The sequence below is a fragment of the Mytilus galloprovincialis genome, chromosome 14, assembly GCF_965363235.1.
Source record: "Mytilus galloprovincialis chromosome 14, xbMytGall1.hap1.1, whole genome shotgun sequence".
Lineage (NCBI taxonomy): Eukaryota > Metazoa > Mollusca > Bivalvia > Mytilida > Mytilidae > Mytilus > Mytilus galloprovincialis.
Window position 1 is genome coordinate 32131187 of NC_134851.1, and position 27988 is coordinate 32159174.

At 33.2% G+C, this 27988-nt stretch overlaps 2 protein-coding genes across 2 annotated transcripts; both read right to left on the reverse strand.

Moving 5' to 3' along the window:
• Positions 1 to 9120: 9120 nt before the first annotated feature.
• LOC143059437 (uncharacterized) lies at positions 9121 to 27838 on the reverse strand. The gene is made up of 6 exons (XM_076232932.1): positions 27034 to 27838; positions 18742 to 18813; positions 14358 to 14441; positions 13335 to 13513; positions 11425 to 11859; positions 9121 to 9130 (listed from the first exon to the last, which is right to left on the reverse strand). Exons 1-6 carry the CDS (start codon positions 27061 to 27063, stop codon positions 9121 to 9123), a joined length of 810 nt encoding a protein of 269 aa, XP_076089047.1. The 5' UTR covers positions 27064 to 27838.
• LOC143058313 (uncharacterized) lies at positions 20314 to 27003 on the reverse strand. The gene is made up of 5 exons (XM_076231793.1): positions 25900 to 27003; positions 23833 to 24213; positions 22911 to 23046; positions 21915 to 22016; positions 20314 to 20810 (listed from the first exon to the last, which is right to left on the reverse strand). The coding sequence occupies exons 1-5, from the start codon at positions 26168 to 26170 to the stop codon at positions 20591 to 20593; spliced, it is 1110 nt and encodes a 369-aa protein (XP_076087908.1). The 5' UTR covers positions 26171 to 27003; the 3' UTR covers positions 20314 to 20590.
• Positions 27839 to 27988: the final 150 nt, after the last annotated feature.

Sequence of the window (27988 nt, forward strand, 5' to 3'; positions counted from 1 at the left end):
TCTTCAATTTCTTCTCCGATAATTTTTTCAAATTCTTCATCATCAAAATCGTGCATGTCCATATTGATTAGTGAAATATTTGTAAATGTTGATAGTTTATTAACATAGAAAACCTAAAAACAATAAATTGTCAACTGTCAAATATTGGCATGGTCGTTAAATGTCATATCCTTGACATTTATGTATACATCCGGTTACTTCGGTAAATTCCGTAATTACGAGTATCCCGAAAACGTCGTTGAACCCATGCATCGATACAACTAATTGAAAGATGTCAAATTAATTAACAGATACTTAACGATTTTGCGGCATCGCACTATAAACGTTTGAAGTCGGTTTGTTGGAGTTCCTGTCAATATAATACTTCCATGGTTACATCCACCAGAGTACATGTGGTATATTAGGTGTATAACATCCTCATGTGTTACATCAACACGGGTACATGTGGTATGAAAGGTGTATAACATCCTCCAGTGTTACATCAACCCGCGTACATGTTGGATGTAAGGTGTATAACATCCTCTTGTGTTACATCAACCCGGGTACATGTTGGATGTAAGGTGTATAACATCCTCTTGTGTTACATCAACCAGGGTACATGTTGTATATAAGGTGTATAACATCCTCCAGTGTTATATCAACCAGGCTACATGTGGTATATAGGGTGTATAACATCCTCCTGTGTTACATCAACCGGGGTACATGTGGTATATAAGGTGTATAACATCCTCCAGTGTTATATCAACCAGGGTACATGTGGTATATAGGGTGTATAACATCCTCCTGTGTTACATCAACCGGGGTACATGTTGTATGTAAGGTGTATAACATCCTCCTGTGTTACATCAACCAGGGTACATGTTGGATGTAAGGTGTATAACATCCTCCTGTGTTACATCCACCAGGATACATGTGGTATATAAGGTGTATAACATCCTCCTGTGTTACATCCACCAGGACACATGTGGTATATAGGGTGTATAACATCCTCCTGTGTTACATCAACCAGGACACATGTGGTATATAGGGTGTATAACATCCTCCTGTGTTACATCAACCAGGGTACATGTTGTATGTAAGGTGTATAACATCCTCCTGTGTTACATCCACCAGGATACATGTGGTATATAAGGTGTATAACATCCTCCTGTGTTACATCCACCAGGATACATGTGGTATATAAGGTGTATAACATCCTCCTGTGTTACATCCACCAGGACACATGTGGTATATAGGGTGTATAACATCCTCCTGTGTTGCATAAACTAGGGTACATGTGGTATATAGGGTGTATAACATCCTCCTGTGTTACATCAACCAGGATACATGTGGTATATAAGGTGTATAACATCCTCCTGTGTTACATCCACCAGGATACATGTGGTATATAAGGTGTATAACATCCTCCAGTGTTACATCAACCAGGATACATGTGGTATATAAGGTGTATAACATCCTCCTGTGTTACATCCACCAGGACACATGTGGTATATAGGGTGTATAACATCCTCCTGTGTTACATCCACCAGGATACATGTTGTATATAAGGTGTATAACATCCTCCAGTGTTACATCAACCAGGACACATGTGGTATATAAGGTGTATAACATCCTCCAGTGTTACATCAACCAGGATACATGTGGTATATAAGGTGTATAACATCCTCCTGTGTTACATCCACCAGGACACATGTGGTATATAGGGTGTATAACATCCTCCTGTGTTGCATAAACTAGGGTATAATATATAATAGTGTATTGTTTCATTATTTCAGATCAAAGGGACCAAGCTGTTAAAAACAATTATCTTTTGTGTTTTTCATTTAAAATCTTCAATCTTTTACTCATACCAAGCTATAAATACATTCAGTATTTACACGAAAGCAATTAAAAACAACAATCATGATTTTCCAATTATTCAACTCGAATTTGAATTAAAATTGGGCGCGAATGTGTAGAGTGCGAACGGACCTTGGGTGCGAACGTGCGAGGTGCGAACGTTTAGGGTGCGAAAGTATATTGGGCGCGAACAGACCTGATACCCCAATAAATCGGCGGCACTCTCTCAAACCGTTGTATTAAACCCAGCATCAATATCGATAACTTATTCACATGTCATACAGATTCAGTCTGTTACAGACTGTTGTAACTTTGTAAACAAAGATTGAGTCGGTACTTACTTCTGTCTTATAACCAGTAGAAAGTGGACCAACACGGACACATTATATTTTCTTATAATAAAGGCAATTGTTTGTAAAACGAAAAGACTATCAAGTTTTCCCTGATTAATTATATATCTTTGTTTTTACAATGTTTTAGTTTTACTTCACATAATCAATAAAGTTATAAAAATAGATTTATGAGTATCTTAACAACATCGTGTTGGTACACTTCGATCTTTTTGGTAATAAGAAGGAGCGGAGACCCTGTGTCATCAGATGATTCATACACACTGCGTTGGTATTAATTTCCGATTATTTAAAACTTCGTAAATCTGGATAAAGACCAGTATCTATCCAATGGATGTCAAGATGATTCTGATTAATACTTTCTTAATGGTTGTTAAGTGGAAAGGGTAAGAAAGGCTGACATTATTTAGAACTATTTTGTCTAGAAAAGTCCAGAACCATGTCAATACGGATCTATTTGTTTATTACGTTAAAAGCGAAAGCTTGAATAAATATGAAAAATATAACTAAGGGAAAGCTCAAAATACAACTGTGGTAACAATAAACATATGAACAGGTCAAAATGTTTTATTCTGTAAATAAAGTATGTAAACTGGTTCCCGGTTGATTAATACACAATAATGATAATACAAGCAGATTCCAGTTTGTATGTAAAATAGTAAATACGAAACCAAGTGCGGTAGACAGAGAAATGTAATGGAAAGTAAATACGAACCAAGCGCGGTAGGCAAAGAAATGTAATGGAAGTTCAGGTCAATAGTATCGGAAACATGCCGCTGAAAGCGTCATTTTCCAAAAAATCCAATTGAGACATTTACTTTTATTAACAAGTAAAATGCATCTACTGTACATGTACATGAAGCTGTAGCCTTTTGCTAATGATGTTCATTTCCAGCATGATTTTCTGTTCTGCTAATCCACCAATCGTCTATGGAACTTTGCTGTATTATGCATACCAGTGGATTGAGAAAAGTGCAGCAGATTTTACAACAATGCTGACTGTCACCATGCTCAAACCAGTGAATTTGCATTTCATTGATACACAAAACTTGAAGTCTCAATCTGTTGAAAAATTAAAATCATCATTATAAACAACTTAAATAAAATTTAAAAAAAATACTGTAGAAGATTCTATTTATACATATATGTACAACAACAACACTTTAAGAATGCTCCAGTTATTTATTGGGATCAACATGTTTTTAATGGCTAGACAACACTCATTAGCATGATTAGGATGAAACAAATAATAAAATCCTGATGATGTACAAAATCCGGTTGAGAAAAATTAAAACCTCACAATCTTTCTATAAATAGCAATCAAAAGAGAAAATGAATGTAAGTTAATATATACTGATATATGGAAGTAAACTATAAAAAAATAAATAAATATATTTATCATATGTTTAGTAGTAGTTTTGCATATTTGATAAATAGCCTGCTGATAAATCAATATCGCGCAACTTTGATGCGCACCCTATATCGCATGCCCTTTATCTCACCCCTACTTTTTTTTTTTGCTTAAGAAAAATTTTCCTCAAAAAGGTCAATTTTTTGAATGACGACATTGTTTGGTATGTGACGTCACGAATGTCAAGTTTTCATATTGTATGCGACATCACGAACGTCAAGTTTTCATATTGTATGCGACATCACGAACGTCAAGTTTTCATATTTTTTGGCACACTAAACATGCTAAATGCAACTATAAAAATACAAAACACACAAATAAATACAATAATAAACAAAATATTATTAAAACAACAGCACGCAAAATGTAAGGTACCCATGGTGCTTCGGATAAGTAATTGAGCAGTTCTTTTAAGGCCTTTGAAACAAGACAAAAGTAGAACTGAAGGTAACCCAGTGCTATGGATCAGAAAACAGTTCATATAATATAATACTCGTCTGTTGAAATATATGATAAAGCGTATTTACTACTAAACATATAAAATAAATTATTATCAGTTGTTTTCTGTCATGTCTGTGTAAACTTTGTGTGTTCAACCAGGAACCAATTAAGGTTCATTATAAGGAATTGAAAAATATGGCTGTGTTTACACCTCAAAAGTTACTATGAGTACAGACAAACTGCAACGTCTAGGAAAAATTTAAGGCATAGCAGGAACTAGATATATACTAGTATATAAGTTAAATATAGTATACGTTTCAGAAAATTAAAAACTTACTTGGATTTTTATGTGCAGTTTTTTTCCAGTCTGTAGAAGATAGCAAAATAAACAAACATCTGAGTTTCATTTGATACAGTCAACTCATTTACAAAGTTTAAATCACTTGGGGGCCAGGTGAGCTAAAAAACCATAAATAAAAACAAAAATTGTCTTCATATCAAATTGTTTTCACGGAAAGTGTCTTGCAAGAAGCAAGTTCTCTTCACTCTCTGATGTCGTCCCTGCATGTTTTTCGTGATCCATGTTTCTATCTTACTTTTAGTTTTCAGAGTGGATGGTCTATTGTTTGTACTTCTGTGTCCCGGGGTTTGTCTTTTGTTCATTTATTGTCCTTCTTTATGACTATAGCTATAGTCTGGGTGTTGATTTTTGTTGAGTCTTCGACTTTAGTTGAAAAAGCGAGACTAAGCGATCCTACATTCCGTCGTCGTCGTCGGTGGCGTCCACAAATATTCACTCTGTGGTTAAAGTTTTTGAAATTTTAATAACTTTCTTAAACTATACTGAATTTCTACCAAACTTGGACAGAAGCTTGTTTATGATCATAAGAAAGTATCCAGAAGAATATTTTGTAAAAATAAAATTCCATTTTTTCCGTATTTTACTTATAAATGGACTTTGTTTTTCTGCGAGGAAACATTACATTCACTCTGTGGTTAAAGTTTTAAAAATTTTAATAACTTTCATAAACTATCCTTGATTTGTACCAAACTTGGACAGAAGCTTGTTTATGATCATAAGATAGTATCAAGAAGAATATTTTGTAAAAATAAATTTCCACTTTTCCGTATTTTACTTATAAATGGACTTAGTTTTTCTGTGAGGAAACATTACATTCACTCTGTGGTTAAAGTTTTTAAAATTTTAATAACTTTCATAAACTATCCTTGATTTGTACCAAACTTGGACAGAAGCTGGTTTATGATCATAAGATAGTATCAAGAAGAATATTTTGTAAAATAAATTTCCACTTTTCCGTATTTTACTTATAAATGGACTTAATTTTTTAGCCAGAAACAAAACATTCACTCTGTGGTTTAAGTTTTTAAAATTTTTATAATGTTCTTAAACTATCCTGGATTTCTACCAAACTTAGACAGAAGCACAACATTTATTAGATTCATAAACTATCCTGGATTTTTTACCAAACTTGGAAGCTTCTTTCCATCAAAAGACAGTATCGAGAAGGAAATTTTTTATTGATGTTTTCCTCATTTTGTTGAGTCTGCGATTAACAGCAAAAGTAAGCGAGACACTGGGTTCCGCGGAACCCTTACGAATTTTTATTTGTAAACGTGTGGTTTTGCAATGTTGCATGTCCACGGATGTCCAGACATTGTGCTAGAAAATATTTGAAGAAATACGATGCTACTGGACACAGAAAAAAAATGGTCATTTCTGCATGGCGTTGGCCGCGTCAGTTCATACCCCAAATTGATGTCATGATTGCGGCCAAGTGTGGATAAATTTGGGCTAGTGGTTTCAGAGAAGATTTTTGTAAAATTTTACAGACTACGACGGATTATAAACCACGACGGACGCCAAGTGATGAGAAAAGCTCACTTGGCCATTTGGGCCATTTAAGCTAAAAATGGCTACAGAAGGGGGTCATAAACCTTACTGATTTAAGGAAAATGATGAATGCCTTCTGTGTGTTGTATAAAATGTGAGTTTATATATTACATGTAGTGATGCTGGGGGGGGGTGTATTTTGAGGTGTAAAAAGTTCCACGTGGACATTAGTCATTAAAAAATTATCATATCGGATACACATACATGTATAAATCATTGTCATATGAAAATATATGAACAGCCTACTGATCTTTGAAATGTTATAGTTTATTCCCTGCATCTAAAAAGTATAGCTCAGACGATCGTCTAGTCTTCTTTTAAATTGTCTTCAGTTAAAATTCGCAGATAAATTACTTCCATGTTGTCAATCGCCGATCCAATCATGACACTTATTTGATTGCATCCAAAGGGAAATAACTGGAAATGGTATTACAATGTTCTAAAAGATAGCTAGCGGAACCGATCTTAAATTGCGACAAGTTTTAGCTTTCTAAAAAACTATAGACTGCTTCGCTCTACACTAATTTAAGGTTATATGTGTGCATGTGGTTGTTAAATTAGTATTGGAAATGTGGTATTTTTAGATATTGATTGATATTAAATGGCTGTACTTTAAGAGTGTGCGTTTTACACCCATGCTTTTGCAATGGCCACTCAAAAGATATATAATCTTCTACATTTTAAAAAATACTTACATTGTATTTTCTGAATTTCATCTTCAAGTTGAGATCTTGCATTGGTCAACAGTAAACATTTGGAGCAGTAATTCTGATGTTGATGGTCACATTTTTCTTGAAGCAGAACATTTCCTGGATTGCTCAATGCATACTTGATACAATGGGTTTGGCATGAATTAGACATAGTTACATGGAACTTGTACTCTGTTTTTAAATATAACTTGAAATTTGCCAAGGCTGTTTTGAGGGATGAAAGTACTGTGTTATTTGATCCCAACCTTTAGAGTTTCTGTCATTCTGATAAGATTTTCAATTGCAAAAGTGCCATCAGTAGTAATATTATCAAGTCCACATAAATTAGACCGTTTTGCTGCTGAACAAGTAGTCAAAATTTTGAAAAGAGTACTGTCTGACAGAGGAGTAAAATCAGCTTCTGTGCATACTGTCTTGTACATATGTATCAGTGCAGAATGACAAGTTCTTCGTACAACTTGGGGTATATTTATGACATCTCCATTATCAAAATGCAAGTCCTTATTTCCAAAGGAACAAAGGACAAGGTATGATAAGGGCTATTTTTGGCCCCCTCTCCAAATAAGTTTATATTGATATCAATGATGGTCTTAGTGTAGACATTTGAAAAAATAATGATTTTATTGTGTTCCGGTGAAAGGAAGGTTGCCTAGCAACGGTTTTTATTAAGAATGAAAATTATCACATAATAATTGCTTTATCAGTAAAAATTTAAATATTTGCAAATAATATTGTTTGTCCAAAAAGAACTTGAAGTCACAAATGAAAATACCCTTTGAATTTGTTTATTATATGCTTAAAACAACCTTGGCAACAGAAATGTTGCCTAGCAACGGTTAAAAAATTGGTGCTTGCCACTATTAAGTATGAATTAAGCAGTTGTTTGAAGATATTTCTTTCCATTTGAAGTTTCCTTCCAATATTTTTTCATATACATCTTTTTTTATTCTTTACAAATTTCGTATTGAGCATAGCAACACAAGTGTTGCTTAGCAACAGCAAAACATGTTTGAATTAAAGCCAACTACAAATCAATTAGTCATTATATTGAACAAATTAAATTGAATGCAATGCAGATTGTCTGTTTGTGAACATGTTTAGTTAGAAATGAACACTTAGTTCAATTGTAGGTCACTACACGCTGATCAACAACTAAGATACATAACAAGTGCATATCAACCATGCAATAATAGGTTCTTTATATTTTTTGAAGTATGAACTTAGTTATTTTTTAGGAATATACTTCCTAATACGGTGTTACACTATAATATAAACATCTACATTATCATTATTTTTTGGACGAATTCTATATCGAGTATAGAATCCCACATCTTGCTTAGCAACAGCAAACATTTTTTTTAAATTGTAGACCACTACAACACCTTTGTTTGACTTTCAATGTGAAAGTTTTTTCATGAAAACAAGAATATATAGGATTTAATAATTTGAGATGAGTTTGAACAGCTTTCAAAGATACTTAACAGTTAATGGAATGAAAGAGACGTGACTTGTACCATATACAGACATTGTGTGGAATAAAATGTCTAATCCAGGCAATTACGAATTAATATGATGTAGGGGTTGGAATGGGAATGTGTCCTCTGCATGGGTACAAAACTTATAGTGAATTAGAAACGACTTATCAAGGCAAAAAGGGGGGGGGGGATTTAAATCATTTTTGAAGTTATTAACGAGGCATTAATTGACCTAAGAAATTAATCCTATTGTGCAGTAAAAAAAAAATGGCATAGCCTGTAAGAATATATATATATGGTTTAAGGTTGGACAATCATTTAACCATGAAAGTTAAAGGTCAATTAATTGTACCTTGAGATCAACGGTAAATGTCATACTAATATTAGACTGTTATGATATCTGAGTCATGGCTATACACTGTATGCCAAATATCATAAGTCAATGTATAAAAACTAAATAAGTGTAGACCCGGACAAGTGTGTATGAGAATAAAATTCCAAAAAAGAAGAAGAATAGTTATGTTTAACATAATGTATCCATTCATTTCATCTTGGAAGCCAGGGAAAATTGACAAAGACAAGTGAAAACTGAGTACAGAATAAACTGATGTTTCTTTCACGATGAAATGGACTATGGTTTGAATGGTTTTACAGTAGTAATTTTGGGGCCCTTTATAGCTTGTTGTTCGGTGTGAGCCAAGGCCCCGTGTTAAAGGCCGTACATTGACCTATTATGGTTTACTTTTATAAATTGTTATTTGGATGGAGAGTTGTATCATTGGCACTCACACCACATCTTCCTATGTCTATGGAACATTTTTGTTATCTGTAATTATGATGTGGATACTGGCAATGACGAAAAATGTTTTCACTTTCCTGTCAGTGTCAAATGATTTGTGAAATATCATGTAAAATGCATGTATGTGATTAAGTTGCATTTTGTATTGTTTCGTTTTGTTTTTGTGTTTTTGTAATTTGTTTATCAAAATGAACTACAGTTATAATTGGACATGCAAGTTACTAATAAAAGTATACAAGTTCGGGTTAGGGTAAAGGTTGTCGCCTGTTTAAACGTTTTCACATGCTGTGTTTGTTTGCAACTAGTAAGGAACCTGTTCGGTGGTTGTTGTGGTTCATACGTGTTCCTCGTTTCTATTTTTTTTTTTTTTATAAAAAGATTAAACCGTTGGTTTTCCTGTTTGAATTGCTACATTAGTCACTTGTGTGTCCTTGATAGCTTGCTGGTCGGTGTAAGCCAAAGCTCTGTGTTAAAGGTCGTACTTTGACCTATAATTGTTTACTTTTTACATGTTGTGTCCTGGAAGGAGAGTAGTATCATTGGCACTCATACCACATCTTTCTATTTCTATATATGTTGCAAAAGTTATTTCTTTTGGATGGATGTGTATGTTTAAGCGCGGATTTATATAAGATGGATTCTTACAGTATGCACCCTTTTATTAATTCATTGTACAATTAAATAAATATAATAAATGAATTAAAACGCCTGATATCGTGGGTTCTGACACCGGCCTGGTCAAACCTAAGACTCAAAAATTGGTATTTGCTGATTTCCGTTAATCAATTGGCATTAAGGGGTAAGAACAAAGACTAGTTGGATCGGAGTGTCAAGTTCGGGTAATATGTCTTACTGTGGACTGTAACCTTTTTAGCTATAGCACAATAAAAATTAATGAAACAAACAACCCATGCAGCAACACGATGTCCAAAAGTTAGCACTTTGTGTAAACATGAATTATTATTGAAATAGTCAATTATATGAATTAACTGTTTACAAAACTTTATATTGTTTGCAAAAACTACGGATAATATATTCAGGAATAAATAACCTTTATTAGCTGTATATCGCAAAAAAAAATCGGAATATTGAGCCTTTTATGGTCTTTTGACATTTTTTTATTCGACCGTCACTGATGAGTCTTTTGTATGCGAAACACACGTCTTACAATCAAGATATCTTTAATTATGATGCGTTTTATTCCTTTCATATTCAATACTTATTTTTATTCTTTTGAATATGTTTAAATTCATTCTACATGTAGTGCTGTTATTTAAGAAGATATATGATTGATTGAATGTTGTTTCCTGACCGTCCAGTGACAAATACTTTATGCATGCAAATTTTAATGGAAAGATATGTAGAGAATTATATGCAAACAAGAAATACGAAGTAGCACGCGTTGTCGTCAAGATAGAACAACAGGAAGGCGGGTGACAATTACAAATAATAAGTCCAATAAATTCAACACCATGACCAAAACATAACTCAAGATACATAATTTAGATCATAAAAGTGTTGGATAGTTTTGTTTAATCTTGATTATTGTTATACTTACACAATTAACTAATTAAAATTGTCACATGGTGTCTTATGTCATACGAATTACAATGTATGTTATTATTCACAGTTCTGTAGTTTATTTCGCCATCTGTATCTATATTAAATGATTGTCTAAAATGTTAACTTGGCATGCCATACTTGGTAGAAAGCGGACGTGAAAGAAAGCACTTTTCACAAAAGTATCATCGGAGATTAAAACATTCCAGGGCGACGATTTCGTCAATTATGAAACAAAATAAGTATATGCACTGTTTGAATATGAACCAGTTATTATATTCATTCACAATTACGTTCCCAGAATTTCTCTGAAGTTTGTCACAGTTCCATCTAATTTTGGGTCAAATTTCGACGGTCTGCTAAAATGTCACTTTAAATTCAAGAACAAGGAATTATACAGGAATAGCCTGTTTTCCTGTCTCAAATATGTTTATTTTTCGTCCTGAAGAAACTAGCCATTATTATAGCGTACCATGAATACATTTCCGTCGGATCCAGTAAATACCGGAAATCATCTCCGGTCCGCAGTTCGGTTAAAAATTTCGATGATTCAATGAAAACTACCGACGATTTTTGTCACTTTTTTGAATTTTTAACTATGAGCGTACTTACGACCAACTAAAATATTTGAACTGCATCAACATTTATGTTCAAGGAATGTCTGGTATAAATATGATCGTGGGTCGTAGGTACGCTCATAGTTTAAAATGCAGAAAAAGGTTTAGAAACTGCCATTTTTCTGGCCTTTTCGCGAATCTTGAGGTCTTTAAAGCAACAGAGCATGAATAATATCAGCGGAAGTTGAAAAATATATTGATGTTTACAAAAATATAGGTTTTAAACTTTAAAAATAATGTATTATAATTAATGGCAGGTCACTTTTAATTTGAACGAAATTAGGGGGCCGTTCTCTGATGCTTATTGTACCTTGTCCTTTGTATAAAATTAGGATCCAGAAAAAATGCCATTGCATGCTCCAGTTTTTCCTTATCCATCTTATCTCTGTAGTTTGGGGTCTTTTCAGTTTGTATTGTCCCAACACCAAAGCGTGTTGCATGGCTTCTACTCTGGTCAACTTTCCATTTTGACATTCCAGGTTTTAATTCTAGCAGCTGTGATTTACTGTTTAATGATGTGGTTGATATTATTGAAAGTAATTGCATATTTAATGCATTACTGTCAGCTTCATCATATAATCTCAGTATCAAATTCAATAATTCATCTTTGCTCTCATTTTGCTTGTCAACAGCATTATTATTACAGATGTCTTCCACGAGTAGATCAAGAAGTTTTGATGACTGTCCAGGTGCAATATGGTCAAGCACTGTACAAACTGCTTCTGAGGCTTTTCTTCTTACATACCTGCGATTGAAATTAAAAAGGAGTTAGTATTACAAAATAAATGGGAATGGGTCTATGAGACACAGATGATGCCCCTGCTTGCATATTGTATGCATAACTCAGGAACAGCTAAAAAAAAATTGTAATCTATATTTTGTGGTACTAAGCATTGTGTATTCATAACATTTGGTTGAGGCAAATTTTAGTTAACTCAGAGAACAGGTAAAAAAAACCTGTTTTTCCATTTGTAAAGGGGCATAACTCTAGATTAATATAAGTGACATGACCAAAATTCAATCTTGATCTGTATTTTGTGGTAATAAGCATTTTGTATAAGTTTCATAGCATGTGCGATTTGGTTGAGACAAAATAAAGTTCAAGAATGGATACGAGAATTTAGCAATTTTTGAATTTGTAAAGGGGCATAACTCTAGAACAGCTAAAGTGACACCACCAAAATTCAAACTTGATCTTGCATTGATAAGCATCGTGTATAAGTGTCATACCATTTAGTTGAGGCATTCAAAAGTTTTAGAACGGAAATCAACTTAGACAAGGGTGTAACCTAATGCCCTTCTTTTTGAGTTATTGTCGAAAATTGGAAAACTACCCACAATTTCATGAATAAAATCCCACAACTCCATGAACTCAGCAACCTTAAATTTAAAATTAATAAAAATGAAAAGGGAGACAACATTAATAAATTTAAACAATTAACCAAAGTTTCATGAAAACTGCTCAAACATTTTTGAGTTATTGTACTAAAAGTGGAAAATCCCACGTTTTGTAATGAATAATAACAAGGCAATGTAAAATAGAAAGTTAATAAAAATGGAAAAGGGAGCTGACGTCAATAGATATAAACGATTTACCAAAGTGTTATGCAAATTGGTTTAAGTAATTTTGACATGTTGATGACAGATGGACAACAGTATACCATATTATTGCATAGCAATATAATATTTCTCACAAAAAGTAACCAAAAGTTAGCGTGCAATAAATTCTAATATTGCACTAGTGCAATAAACGTCAAAATTCATGACATCATCAACGACAAAATCTTAGTTTAAACCAATTTTTACTTCCAAATATCATATTGCTATACAATAAAAGGGTTATTGCATGAATATTGGTGAATATTGTCCCTCGCAAGCTCGTGTAATATAAAATTCTACTCGGGGCAATATTCCCCAATATTCATGCAATAACCCTATAATACTTCACGTAAACAGGCATATACAAATAAAAAGAACTGTCCTTGGACAGATGAGAAAATTATAGATCTTCTTTGCCCTGTTCAAGTAAAAATAATTCAGGACTGTGTGTATAGTTATTTTCCATTAAAAAAACTGTTGTTATATTTGTTTATTTAATCCTTGGCTATTGCTCTGTATGAAATTTAAATATAATATATGCAGTCAATGATTATATGATTTATATGCCATGAATTGTTTCTATAATGACCTCTCTGTTGTTTAAAAACTCTTAAAAAATACCTCTTAGTACTATTTTGTACACATTCCAATGGCTGTTGAAGTATGTATTTGATAGGACTCATGTTTCCACTACTTAGATTTTGAAGTGGCTCATTCAAAACATGTATTCCGCTGTTGAGATGCTTTTGACCATCTGAAGTTAGGCTCCAACTGGATTCTTGTGACAATGATGGTTCAGACTGAAAAACAAATGTTTACAATTTTGCTTTCTATCAAATTTTGACAACTGTTAACCATTTCAAATACTAAGAAATAAAACATTTTAATGGACATAATAGTTGTTGGTACATATGAAGGGACAGGTTTTAAAATATTCAAATCAAGTTGAACTCCATGAAATATTTATGTGCCTGCTGTAGGCCAGGAACATTTATATTTTTTTTAGTGTTCCTCATTGTTTAATTATGAAACCAAAACTTTTTTTAAAGCTTTTATGATGAACAATTTTTTAATCGAATCTCTTATCAGATTTCATCAAATTTTTTAAGAGCATTATCAGACTTAAGAATTATTTTTTAATTTTGTGGCAATAGGGCCTAGCTGGCAATGATTGATCACATTTTCTTTGAACCTCAGTGGTCATTAAGTCCACTCACATTTAAACCAGCCTTGCAGTAGTTTATTAAATAATAATTTGTATAAAACCTTCAATGCGGCTTCATTGGTCGTGTGGTCCAATTATTAATAAAAAAAAAATTTAAGGGTCCCTGGAAACCAGTGTCTCGCCTACTTTTGCTGTAACCACAGAGTGAATATTTGTAGATGTCACTGCCGCCGCTGTAATGTAGGATCGCTCAGTCTCGCTTTTTTGACTGAAGTCGAAGGCTCATTAAGAATCCCAGATCCTGTCTTATTTTACTTGATGTTGACTGTGTAGACTGTGTAGTATTCTTTTTTTTTTTATATTCTTATATATTCAATGTTTTAATTTGTTTTTTGTCTCATGGACATTTTTTCCCCACTACAATATTGAAATGTAAATAACATTTTCACCAAACTTGGGTATGGGAACACTATATTTACCTGTGATGATACTTCATACAGTCCTGGTGTATCAAAACAACTGACAATTTCTCTGCGTGGTCTTTTCAATACAGGCTCTTCATTCTGATAAAATTCAATGTTTGCATTCATGAAATTAAGAAAATCCCTAAACATTAGACATACATCATTATTGATTGAATCAGCTAGAATATTAAGCAAGCTTGCTGGGGCAAGCTGATGAAGTGTATAAATAATAAAATGTCATTATAATTTTGGTGGCAATACGTCTATTTTTTTGTTGAAAAAAGAAGTGAAACTGCGAGCTACTGCTCACTGATGATACCCCCGCCGCAAGTGGATAATATTAATAGTGTAAAAATATGCAAGTGTTCGGTAAACAGGAAGTTATCAAGTGATCAATCTGAAAACGCATCACACGGTATAGCTGACTTAGATAAACCCTGAAACCAAATTTCAGAAATCCTTGTATTGTATTGTAGTTCCTGAGAAAAATGTGACGAAAATTTTCAACTTGGCTATCATGTGTAAAATCATACAAGTGTTCGGTAAACAGGAAGTTGTCAAGTGATGAATCTGAAAACGCATCACACGGTATGGCTGACATATATAAATGTTGATACCAAATTACAGAAAGGGTGGATGTGTAGTTCCTGAGAAAAATGTGACGAAAGTTTCATGGGACGGACTGACGGACGGACAGACAGAGGTAAAACAGTATACCCCCCCTTTTTTAAAGCGGGGGTATAAAAAAACAGTTTGCAAAACTACTTTTAATCATACAAAATATTGTGATAGTTACTAAGCTGTATATATATATATATATATATATATATATACGGTATGTATGTATGCTGCTGTACTATTATGTACATAGTATTGGGTTTACACATTGATATCGTAAAATATCAGCCGTTAGCCACATTGAATGTGAACCTTTTTAGTGATTGAGTGCAGCAACAAATTAATAATCACTGATGATACCCCCGCCGCAAGTGGATAATATTAATAGTGTAAAAATATGCAAGTGTTCGGTAAACAGGAAGTTGTTGAGTGATGAATCTGAAAACGCATCACACGGTATAGCTGACTTATATAAATCCTGAAACCAAATTTCAGAAATCCTTGTATTGTAGTTCCTGAGAAAAATGTGACGAAAATTTTCAACTTGGCTGTCATGTGTAAAATCATACAAGTGTTTGGTAAACAGGAAGTTGTCTAGTGATGAATCTGAAAACGCATCACACGGTATGGCTGACATATTTAAATGACAGAAAGGGTGGATGTGTAGTTCCTGAGAAAAATGTGACGAAAATTTTCAACTTGGCTATCATGTGTAAAATCATACAAGTGTTCGGTAAACAGGAAGTTGTCAAGTGATCAATCTGAAAACGCATCACACGGTATAGCTGACTTAGATAATCCTTGTATTGTATTGTAGTTCCTGAGAAAAATGTGACGAAAATTTTCAACTTGGCTATCATGTGTAAAATCATACAAGTGTTCGGTAAACAGGAAGTTGTCAAGTGATGAATCTGAAAACGCATCACACGGTATGGCTGACATATATAAATGTTGATACCAAATTACAGAAAGGGTGGATGTGTAGTTCCTGAGAAAAATGTGACGAAAATTTTCAACTTGGCTATCATGTGTAAAATCATACAAGTGTTCGGTAAACAGGAAGTTATCAAGTGATCAATCTGAAAACGCATCACACGGTATAGCTGACTTAGATAAACCCTGAAACCAAATTTCAGAAATCCTTGTATTGTATTGTAGTTCCTGAGAAAAATGTGACGAAAATTTTCAACTTGGCTATCATGTGTAAAATCATACAAGTGTTCGGTAAACAGGAAGTTGTCAAGTGATGAATCTGAAAACGCATCACACGGTATGGCTGACATATATAAATGTTGATACCAAATTACAGAAAGGGTGGATGTGTAGTTCCTGAGAAAAATGTGACGAAAGTTTCATGGGACGGACTGACGGACGGACAGACAGAGGTAAAACAGTATACCCCCCCTTTTTTAAAGCGGGGGTATAAAAAAACAGTTTGCAAAACTACTTTTAATCATACAAAATATTGTGATAGTTACTAAGCTGTATATATATATATATATATACGGTATGTATGTATGCTGCTGTACTATTACGTACATAGTATTGGGTTTACACATTGATATCGTAAAATATCAGCCGTTAGCCACATTGAATGTGAACCTTTTTAGTGATTGAGTGCAGCAACAAATTAATAATCAAAGTACTGAAGTACTGAACATTGGATGACCCAAGTTCTTGTGGATTGTCCAAAAAGTACTTGTCTTAGAAAAAAAATCACATCTCTATTCCTGAGAGTGAGTCTCTCGTGCGTGGATGATAAAAGCCACTTTACGCTGGCGTATTGGGGAGCAGCCATGTGTGTGTACAAATATATATATATAATTTCAATTTTTCTAATAGAATGGATTTGGGTAGGCATTTGTATCTTCCTGCAAAAAATCTGTAATCATCCATGCAGAGTTATAGTTCCTTGAGATTGCAAAGATACTTACATTCTTAAGATACTCTTCTGCATGCATGTACATAGATATTAATGTTTTTTTACTTTATAGCAAGCGGTAATGAATGTTTGTTTGCACTTGATGATGTTAAAGCTGTGATATTAATAGAATTTCGGAGCAACTGAGCAGACGACTATAGGAAGGAGGATAAATGACATCATTGCCTAATATTTTCGAAGATTATTGACCTGTAAATGTTTACTTTTGACATAATTAAAGAACCTTAGTGAGCACGCTCACATACCCCACGTCCCCACATTGTCATTGGAGAAATTAAATAAGTGTAAGAAAAAAAAAATTGTATAAGAAAAAATATTGAATAATAATTTCCTGTCAATATATATGCACATCAACATAGTATGTCCTTATTATCTACAAAATTTCATGAAATTCTGTTTTGTGGTTTCAGAGGAGTTGAGATGACAAACTGTTGCAGAAGTATATTGAAGCAAATAAGTTCAAAGGGGCGTAACTCCTAGAAAAAAAAATTGAATCGTAATTTCCTGTTGATATGCACATCTACATAGTATGTCCTTATTATCTACAAATGTTCATGAAATTCTGTTGTGTGGTTTCAGAGGAGTTGAGATGACAAACTGTTGCAGAAGTATATTGAAGCAAATAAGTTCAAAGGGGCGTAACTCCTAGAAAAAAAAATTGAATCGTAATTTCCTGTTGATATGCACATCTACATAGTATGTCCTTATTATCTACAAATGTTCATGAAATTCTGTTGTGTGGTTTCAGAGGAGTTGAGATGACAAACTGTTGAAGTAGTACCTTAAAGCAAATAAGTTCAAAGAGATGTAACTCCTAGAAAAAAAATTGAATCGTAATTTCCTGTCGATATGCACATCTACATAGTACGTCCTTATTATCTTAAAAGGTTTCATGAAATTCTGTTGTGTAGTTTCAGAGGAGTTGCGATGACAAACTGTTGCAGTAGTACAATAAAGTAAATAAGTTCAAAGGGGGGTAACTCCTAGAAAAAAAATTGAATCGTAATTTCCTGTCGATATGCACATCTACATAGTATGTCCTTATTATCTAAAAAGGTTTCGTGAAATTCTGTTGTGTAGTTTCAGAGGAGTTGCGATGACAAACTGTTGTAGTAGTACATTAAGCAAATAAGTTCAAAGGGGTGTAACTCTTATAAAAACAAGAATGTGTCCTCAGTACACGAATGCCCCACTCGCACTATCATTTTTCTATGTTCAGTGGACCGTGAGATGGGGGTAAAATCTCTAATTTGGCATTAAAATTAGAAAGATCATATCATAGGGAACATGTGTACCAAGTTTGAAGTCGATTGGACTTCAACTTCATCAAAAACTACCTCGACCAAAAACTTTAACCTGAAGCGGGACAGACGGACGAACGGACGGACGGACGAACGGACGCACAGACCAGAAAACATAATGCCCCTCTACTATCTTAGGTGGGGCATAAAAATTGAATCGCAATTTCCTGTCGATATGCACAACTACATAGTATGTCCTTTTCATCTGAAAAGGTTTCGTGAAATTCTGTTGTGTGGTTTGAGAGGAGTTGCGATGACAAGAAACAGGACTGACGGACGGACGGACTGACGGGTCAAAAACATTATACCCTCCGCAACGGTATAATAAATTATGACTAGGAGGAAAAGTTGTCTCATTGGGACTTATACCATATCAGTCATCTTCTCATATCTACATGAATATACATGTAATCATGATAATAAAAAAGTTTTAAGTGCATCATCTACAAAAAGTTTGAAATAAATTTGTTTGTAGACCAGAGAAGTTTTACATATTTTGGCAACATAGTATAGTGTGTACAATAATGAAGGTTTATACCTTTAATAAGCTATCTGGCTTGAAGTCTTTATTTTCTTCTACAGGATCTGCTCTACTTGGTGCTACAAATATCTGAAAAATAAAATAGAAAAAATATTCTTCAAGGCCTTACAAACATTGAAAATAACTAGAAAAACAAGAATATGTCCATAGATCACATGAGCCCCAATTGCACTATCAATTACTATGTTCAGTGGACAAATTGGCATTGAGATTAAAATATCATATCTTAGGCAAGATTGGTACTAAATTTTAAGTTGATTAAATGTACTTTATCAAAAACTTCTTTGACCTGAAACTGTAACCTGAAGACAGACAAACAGACCAATGGACAGACAGATGAACGGACAGACAAAAAAAATATAATGCCCTTTGTCCGGGCATAAAAACCTACAATCATAAAATATTTGAAGAAATGTTTACATTAAATCAATATCATAACAAGCTGATCACTAAAATCAATATTATCCGTCTAATGTGCAACTCCTTTTGACAATGTTTGACAGGTCTCAGAATAACTTTTGTTCATTGTTAAAATGTAATACATGTACATGTTACTTACATGTATACTAGTCCTGACATTATATTTTATTGTCATGAAAAAAGCATGATTTTATAAACATGTAATGTAAAACTGGTCCCGGGTTAGAAGTAAGGTTGGGATCCTGCTAACATTTTTAATTTTGACTCATTCTGAAGTTATGTGCCTGTCCCAAGTCAGGAGCCTGTAATTAAGTGGTTGATATATGTTGCTGTGTAACATATATTGGTTTTCCTTAAAAAAAGAAATTTTACCCTAATTATAGGCCCTTATTTTTCTAGTATGAATGGTTTTACATTTGTGATTTCACGGCTTTTTATATCTGACTTAGCTGTATGGGACACGGGGGGTCTCAACATGGGATTTTGGGTACAGGTGTGCAGCTGGGATTTTAAAAACACCCCCCATTCATATATCGAATAATTGTGAAATCCCTACCTATACATATATTTCACAGCGAAATCATAACCCATTCATATATTTATCAGCTCAAATAGTACCTATATGCATATACAATCTTATTATACATCAAAAACACTTTTCAATTATACAATACACTTTAATTTATATGAAACATTGAACTTTTCAAACAATAACAAGTAAAAACACTGTTTTGAAGGTGCAATAGCACAAACAATATGACTTCACAGCTGGTTATAATTATGAGCCAAAAACACGCAGTTTTGAGGAAATAAACCTGTATTTAATGCATTTTTTTTGCTCTATGAGCAATCAGTTGAAAAGTTAAGCAAATTCTGCACAATTTTTTGAAAAATTTAATTTAACAAACAGTAATAGAAGTTCTGTGTTGAAGGCCGTACTTTGACCTATAACTGTTAACTTTTTATACATTGTGACTTGCATGGAGAGTTGTCTCATTGACACTCATACCACATTTTCTTATTTATAAGTAATAGAAAACTGGTGGTTTTGCACCTATGTAATGTAGTGGATTTGCTTCTGTATCCTTGAACTTCGGCGATTGTCCGATTCAGAATGTGACGGGATAAAAACTTCAGCAAAATCTCCCGTCAAAGTCCTGAAATGCATGTTGATGTGAAACTGATCTCTTCTGTCCTGTAGCTCTACCTTCTTTTGTTTTACCATGGTTTGTGTTCATTAACTTTTCGACTGATTGCTCAATAACAGATAATTCTTCTGCAGAAAGAATTAATACACCAGATTGAAATGTTAAATTGACATGGCATATGATATCAGAGGCTGTTATTGAGACTATTTCAAATATGTTAATCTTGTACGTGTCTTCACTTATCCTCTCGTACTTTGAAAATGTAATTTGTAAGTCGTTTAAAAAGTCTGCCGAAAAAGAAACCGTATCTTTATGTCCAACTGCCTTTTGTTTTTAGCTACAATTGTTCTTTGCATCCTTTGGATGCGTCCAATTTGAAAAGTCTTTGCTGTCCTATCAACATAGGCGAAGTCCTCAAAAAGATTAATGCCGTTGTCTGTTCCTAATTGTGCCGATTTGGCCATATTTGGTAAGGCAGCCTGTCGTACACGCACTAACCTGTAACAAATATAAATCGTCAATTTTCGAAATTAAACCCATTTTTGGAGGCTTTTTTTAAGTTTCAAATGCACTTAAAATTTGCCTAAATTAAATATTTCATAAATATTTAAAAAACTAGTTTTCCTATGCATGTAGGAATTCATACGCATGATGCCATGAAAGAGGGTTTATACACTGGGTTTATACATAAAAAACATTGGCCTTCTTTTACTTTAGGGATCCCAACCCATAAAGAACTCTACTATTCTTAACCTCAAACCTCAAACCTTGCCGTAACCCATACTTAAACCTAACACTAGCCCTAACCCTAACCTAAAACAACCCCTAACCTAACCATAACCACGAATGCTCCTTAACTCTAAAGTATAGGGACCCTTAAAGTAAAAGAAGGCCAAAACATTAGATATGCTATGTTGCCAATGACCAAATGAGACACCTCTCCGTCCAAGACCCAAGTTATTTAATGTATGCAATTATAGGTCAGAGCATGACCTTCAATGTTTCGGTTGTCATGATTCTCACAAATCAAATCAAGACAGCCCCAAGCATCGCTTTACTCTGTACTATTGATTAAAATAAACCACAGTTCACCTCCTTGCTCTCTACCCGCCTTTATTCATATATTTTGCATTGCGACCACAGGAAAATGTTATTATAAATTTGTAAGTCATTTCCGTATGTATTTTAAAAACAAATCGATTATTCCATTGTTTTTTTTTAAAAGGTGTATGCATCAATGACCCACTGCAAGGACCCCTCATCAATCTTTTTGTAGGCAGCTGACATTTTTGCCGGCATCGTGCTATTTTGCCGGCTATGATTAAAATTTCTTATTTTTCCGCTTTGTCAGTTCTTTGTGTATAACGACTTATACATTGTATATGAGTGAATTTGTAAAATTATTTTTTAAATTCTAAGACAATCTGCATTGGTTTTGTTTTTGATTTTTCTTAAAAGGAAGATTGCTTTAGAAATATGCTATTTTGCCTGCTATAATTAGATATTTTGATAAATAGCCACTGCCTTTTTGTATGGCTTATATTTAAGGGCATGAAAGATATCTGACAAAAATTAATGTATCTGTAAGAATTAACTGCATACCTGTCTTTTGATAAATTTGGGTCTTCATTTAGAAGTTTTACAAGAGTTGACTTATGTTGGATGCCATGTTCTGGAACCAGAAGTGTTGCGTCTATTCTTTGTCTAAAAAATATTAATTGTCTCTGAAATTCCATTGAATTAAGTGATCTTTTGTACATCTTTCATTAATAGTTGTCATGGTTGTATTCAGTAAAAGTATGTGAAGAATCTTATCATAATTCCCATGCTTAACTATAACATTTATATAATATAAAGATGTTTTACTTATTGGGTTTGTTTTTTGTGCATATAGCACTGGCTAGCAACACACATTTTCGGGTACTGATGGGGGTGATTCAAGCATAGCTGGTGACAGAATCACACCTGGCAATAATTTGATTGGTTGATTCTGAGTCCTTTGATAACGTTGTGCGAGCCTCATGTAACTTCTTTTAATGTCTTATTTCCTCAGTGTTTGTTACAGTAAAGGTTATCTTTCTTCTTAATCAATTCAGCGTACTCAAACATAAATAAATATAAGCAACAGTAGTATACCGCTGTTCACAAAGTCATAATACGATAAAAAGTGAACAATCCGTGAAACACACCAAAACCGAGGGAAACAACCAACCACAAGAAAACAGCAAACACATAATTACACAAAGCCTAACACCAAAACACAGAAACGGACTGTCTGATTTACAGTTGCCAATTCATGACTTGGCACAGGACATTATTCCAGAAAATAATGGTCGATTTAACCTGGTTTTATGGCCAGTCAAACCTCCCGCATGTATGGCAAGTGTAAAAAATAACACATACATCACACCACTGTAGACTAAAAAACAGACATATCAGTAACATTCACCACAAAGAACAACTGTGACATAGATAAATAATGCGTACATTACATGTGTACAGGTTTTATGAGAGAGAGAAAATGCATGTCCCATGACACGGTAAATCACTATCGCCTTAGAATTCCTGAATATATATATATTAAATATATTAAACTACCGTTTCTGTAAAGAGCTCGGTATACTGTCATCAATATTAACGCTATTCTGGTCAGAGTGTTCTTCAAAATTGTCGATTGCTACATCTATACATTCATGCATTTCCATGAATTCTGAACTTGTTGGTTCAAAAATGTCTGAAATATATTGATAAAGGTTACATTAGATACAAGTAAAAAAAATCATCTCTGTTTTATATTAAGAAGCTTTGATTTTTGGATAAAACAATACATTTGTAGTTGTGTTTGCTTTTATTGTTTTAACAAGTATCCAATCAAAAAAATAGAATATCGAATAATATTAAAAAAATGACAATCAACAATGATATTAAGGTGTTGTTCCATGTCACGATTTTTTCTTCTTAGATATTTCCATTTTCGTGAATTTCTAAGACATCTACATTTTGTATTCACATTATCATGATTATGTAATGAATAAACTTGTGCAATTTAAACCTATGCTATAATAGTCTGTTTTTTTTTAAACATTCAATGGAACTGAGGTCGTGTTGACAAATCTCTTGACTAGGGATTTCAAAAAATGTTTTATATTAATAATATATTTTTATATGTTTAACTTGTATTTGTTCTTTTTGTCAAAAGGCAAGAAATCATTTTAACACCTATGCATAATTAATTCCACAGAACAAACTATTGTTTAAAGAACATGTAGAACTATAAATTATTGTTATTGGAAACAAGTGACTAAAAATTATTGTTATTGGAAACAAGTGACTAAAAATTGTTTCATGTATGATGACATATTGATCGCAAAATTTGTCTAAAAATAGTTCGATCTTACAATTTAGAACCTGAAGAATACTTTTAAAAGAATTATGACCATAGTCTGTCATATATACTTTCAGGCACACGTGTTTTCAGGTGCCTTAAGTCAATAGACTGTTTTGAACATAATGTACTTACTCATTGGCGTATATGTAGAGTTCTCATCTTGACTATCATCACTACTATCATGTATTTCCTGAGTTTCATCCGTAGCAATACATGGATCCAAATCGTCGTCATCGCAATATTCATCAGAATCTGATAATATCTGCCCAGCTGCATAAACATTTGCCAAATGTCCCCTTGAACTGGCATGAAATTTAACATTTTGGATTTTCTTTCCAAAATCTCCCAACTTGTAATTTTTGTTGCAAAGAGAGCAAGAAAACATAGATTTTCCATCTTCCTCAACAACTTTAAATTTACAGCTTACATTGAATTTTTCATTTTCTTCTTTCTCTAGTTCACTAATAAGACTCTCCAATCTTGAAATCCCATCATGGAAAATGCTATCATTAACTGCAAAAGAAATAAAATGCATTATTTATAAACACTTAAATAGTAACAATAATGCACGCTGTGTCGTGCTAAGAATACTTCCTCTCTTGGTTTAAATGGAAGTATCAGCAGACAGTAGGTCGGTGTCTTTATTATAATCACACTTCATATATACAAAGTTCATGGGACGGACTGACGGACGGAGTCGCTCGCTCGAGTTTTACCATATATTACCAATCAATCGATCTTCACGAAGATCTTATCAATCAAATCATGATTCAAAATAACAATGTAATCAACCATGCATGATCAGGCATCAATCAACCGAGTACATTGTGTAATACGGGCCACATTGCCGTTTTACAGATTGCCAGTCAATCGATCGAGTTTTACCATGTATTACCAATCAATCGATCTTCATAAAGATCTAATCAGTCAAATCTTGATTCAAAATGACCATGTAATCAATCAATCAAGAACACTGTGTAATACGGGCCCCATTGACGTTTTACAGATTGCCGATCAATCAATCCAGTTTTACTATTAATTACCATTCAATCGATCTTCATGAAGATCTAATCAATCAAATCATGATTCAGAGTAATCATTTAATCATGATTAGAAATTTATTTATCAAGTACACTGTAATACGGGCTCCATTTATCTGTGTTACAGATTGCCTATCAATCAATTTACCAAGTACAATGTGTAATACTGGCCCCCATTTATCTGTGTGACAGATTGCCGATCAATCAATAAAAATAATGATTTTTGCAAAATAACCAACCAACTAACCAATGGGGAAAGACCACCACCATCAATTGTTCTCTGAACAATTGGTTGAAAACAATTGGTTATATCATTTTAAATGACTTCATTCTTTTTATTAAAATGAAATCAAGGAATTGTATATTTTTGATATATAATAAGATTCTGCAGTCATTTTCACAAAAAATCTTACGACTACAGTTGATCGTAAGTCATGAACAAGTCAGTATACTTATGATCAATCTTAGTCTTAAGTTTTTTTGTGAAACTGACTTCTGAACACCAGACATGTACAGTCTTATTTTAATCTTTATATTGACAGTCTTTTACACAGTCTTCATCAGATTATGTTACAATTGTCAGACTTTAAAAGGGTCAGTTAATGTTTATATTATGTAAACATAGTTTTTTTTAAAAATGGTTTCACATTTCATCAATCTTGCAAAATTTAACCAAATATCACATAAATAAATTAGTTCAAAAGTCTTTTCTTTACAAAACATCATATTTAATGGAAATATTTAAATTGTAATTGATATATTGCCAAGGAGGGGGAGGAGGATTTTGAAAATAAATAACCTGTCCTGGCAAAAGCTGAAAAATAATAGTTGAGCAGCGAAGCCGTGAAAAATAAATAAACTGGTTAAGCATAAAGTGAAAATAAATAACTCATCAGGCAGGATTTTGAAAATTAATAACAGGTTTTGAAAATAAATAACTTGTCCTGGCAAAAGCTGAAAATAAACAGTTACGCGGCGAAAAATAAATAACGTTGGATTGGCATAAAATGAAAACAAATAACTCATCCGAAACAAAAACTCCTGCCCCCCCCCCCCCCCTCCAGAATATCAAAAGGTCGTCCCCTAAACGTGAAACGTTGTTTATTATGGACGAACAAATAAAAATACAACACTTGGTTGAAATTAAGTTTGCACATACCATTTGAAACTTCTTCTACGCAGTTTTCTTCTAAATTCTCGAACCCACTCGTCAGTGATGTTAATCCTACATCACTATGACCACTATGTTCCAAAGTGTCCAATTTGAAATGTTTGTTTGATTCATCTCCCGTTATAGCTTCCTCCTCTTGTTTTCGAATGTGTTTTGCAGCTACACAGTCACAATAATCACATCTTAAAGTTCCAGTAAATTCCTCACATTCATGACAATTTAAACATTTCCCTCTGTCAATGCTTCGTATGTCTTTCATTTTGGCAATCAAATAATGACAAATTCTTTCAACAAATTAAAAGTGATTAAGCAAGACACACAATGTCAATGAGAATAGACGCAACAAATTAAGTGCAAATAAATCGATGTGTTACGCAACTCATGTGACGCAACTAGTGCAAAAGGTTCAATATCTACTGGGTAATTTACTGAAGATTATTAATTGTGACAGTGTAATTAAATTTAATCAATATCAAAACTTGTGTAAATAAGTTTCAGCAGATGTGGAAATTTTAATGACAAAGAGTTTGGGAAATTCAGTGAAGATCGTTGCACAACAAACTGAAATTTATGACCCATTGATATATCACAATCGGTCAATTACTACCTATTGATATATTTCCTCGGTAAAATTGCACCCCATTGATATATTTGACGGATCAAAAAAGGGACCCATTCCAGCAGCACATATGTATATACCTTTATATAGGAAGAGACCCCCCCCCCGTGGTATGGGATTTGCTCATTTTTGAAGGTTGCGTTTAGTTCTCTGCAGAATGTCTACAATTTATAACCTTCAGGCCTGTTGTTTTAAATTAAAAAAAAATGTTTTGTGTCAATACAAATAAAATGTTTTGATTGTTTTGGTTTTTTTTGGTATGCATTTACATGTATATATATACACCATATCAGTATTTGGAAATCTGTTCCCCTTGACCAAAAAACCTCTTTTGCTTAAACTTATGAGATAATACAACAATAACTTTTCCATTGTGGTGTCAGATATATTATCTATCATGTCAGACGTTTAAATTTTACTGGAATTTTTGCAGTAATGGCAGATAAATAGTGATAAGGTGTATTGCTTTGATTATATAATACATGTACACATTTAAGTTGTACCTCAAAATTTGGCCAGATAGATTCTTCCATTTCTCTGGTAACAATCTGTCTGCAATTTTTGCACAAACCTATATAAAAAAAAGAAATAATTTTGATACTTGCACTTTCAAGCTAATTTTTGAATTTATAAAAAAAGTACAAATGTGTGTGATAAATTTTAAAATTTTGTACATTTTATTTTAAATTTAATAAGTGTATCATGTCTATGGGCCTAGGGATAATATAATTTTATTACTACAATTGTTTTATTCTGTGAAAAACCAAATCATGCAATGAACAGATTGTCAAGAAATATATAAATAATGAACATGTATATGGGGAAATCATTGTTGCATTCATAAGTTTTGATTGTTTTCTAAATTTTTTACAGTAACACTTGTATGCAGGGATTGAAGTTTAAATTTTGGCACATTCATAAATGTATGACATGTCACAGAAGACCACATCTTAAATTTTGTCCCAACTGTATATATAGTTCTATTCAAGAAAAGCAGACATTTCAGTAGACCCTGTACCATATTTTTGTCTGTATTACATTGTATTATATCATAAAAAACAACCATTTTTGGAGTAAATGTGTACATGGTGTACACATATGGTTTGAAAGGCACCTAAATTACTCCAAAAATGGTTGGTTTAAATGATATAATACAGACAAAAAATATGGTTCTTCAGACCTTGGAAGTTCTATATTGACAATATATTACTTTCATGTTCAGACTTTAAAAAATTGCATACATGTAGCCACTAGTACTAGCAAGACAAAATGTAAACTTACTTAGATTTTTTTTTAAAAATACATGTTTAGCATAGCTCCCCCCCCCCCCCCCCCCCCCCCCCCCCCCCCCCCCCCCCCCCCCGAATATCTGAATAAGTTTATTCAACTTCGATGCCCTGAATATTAATATTTTCTAGAAAACGGACTCAGGGCAAATGTGTTATTAGGGCGAACAGA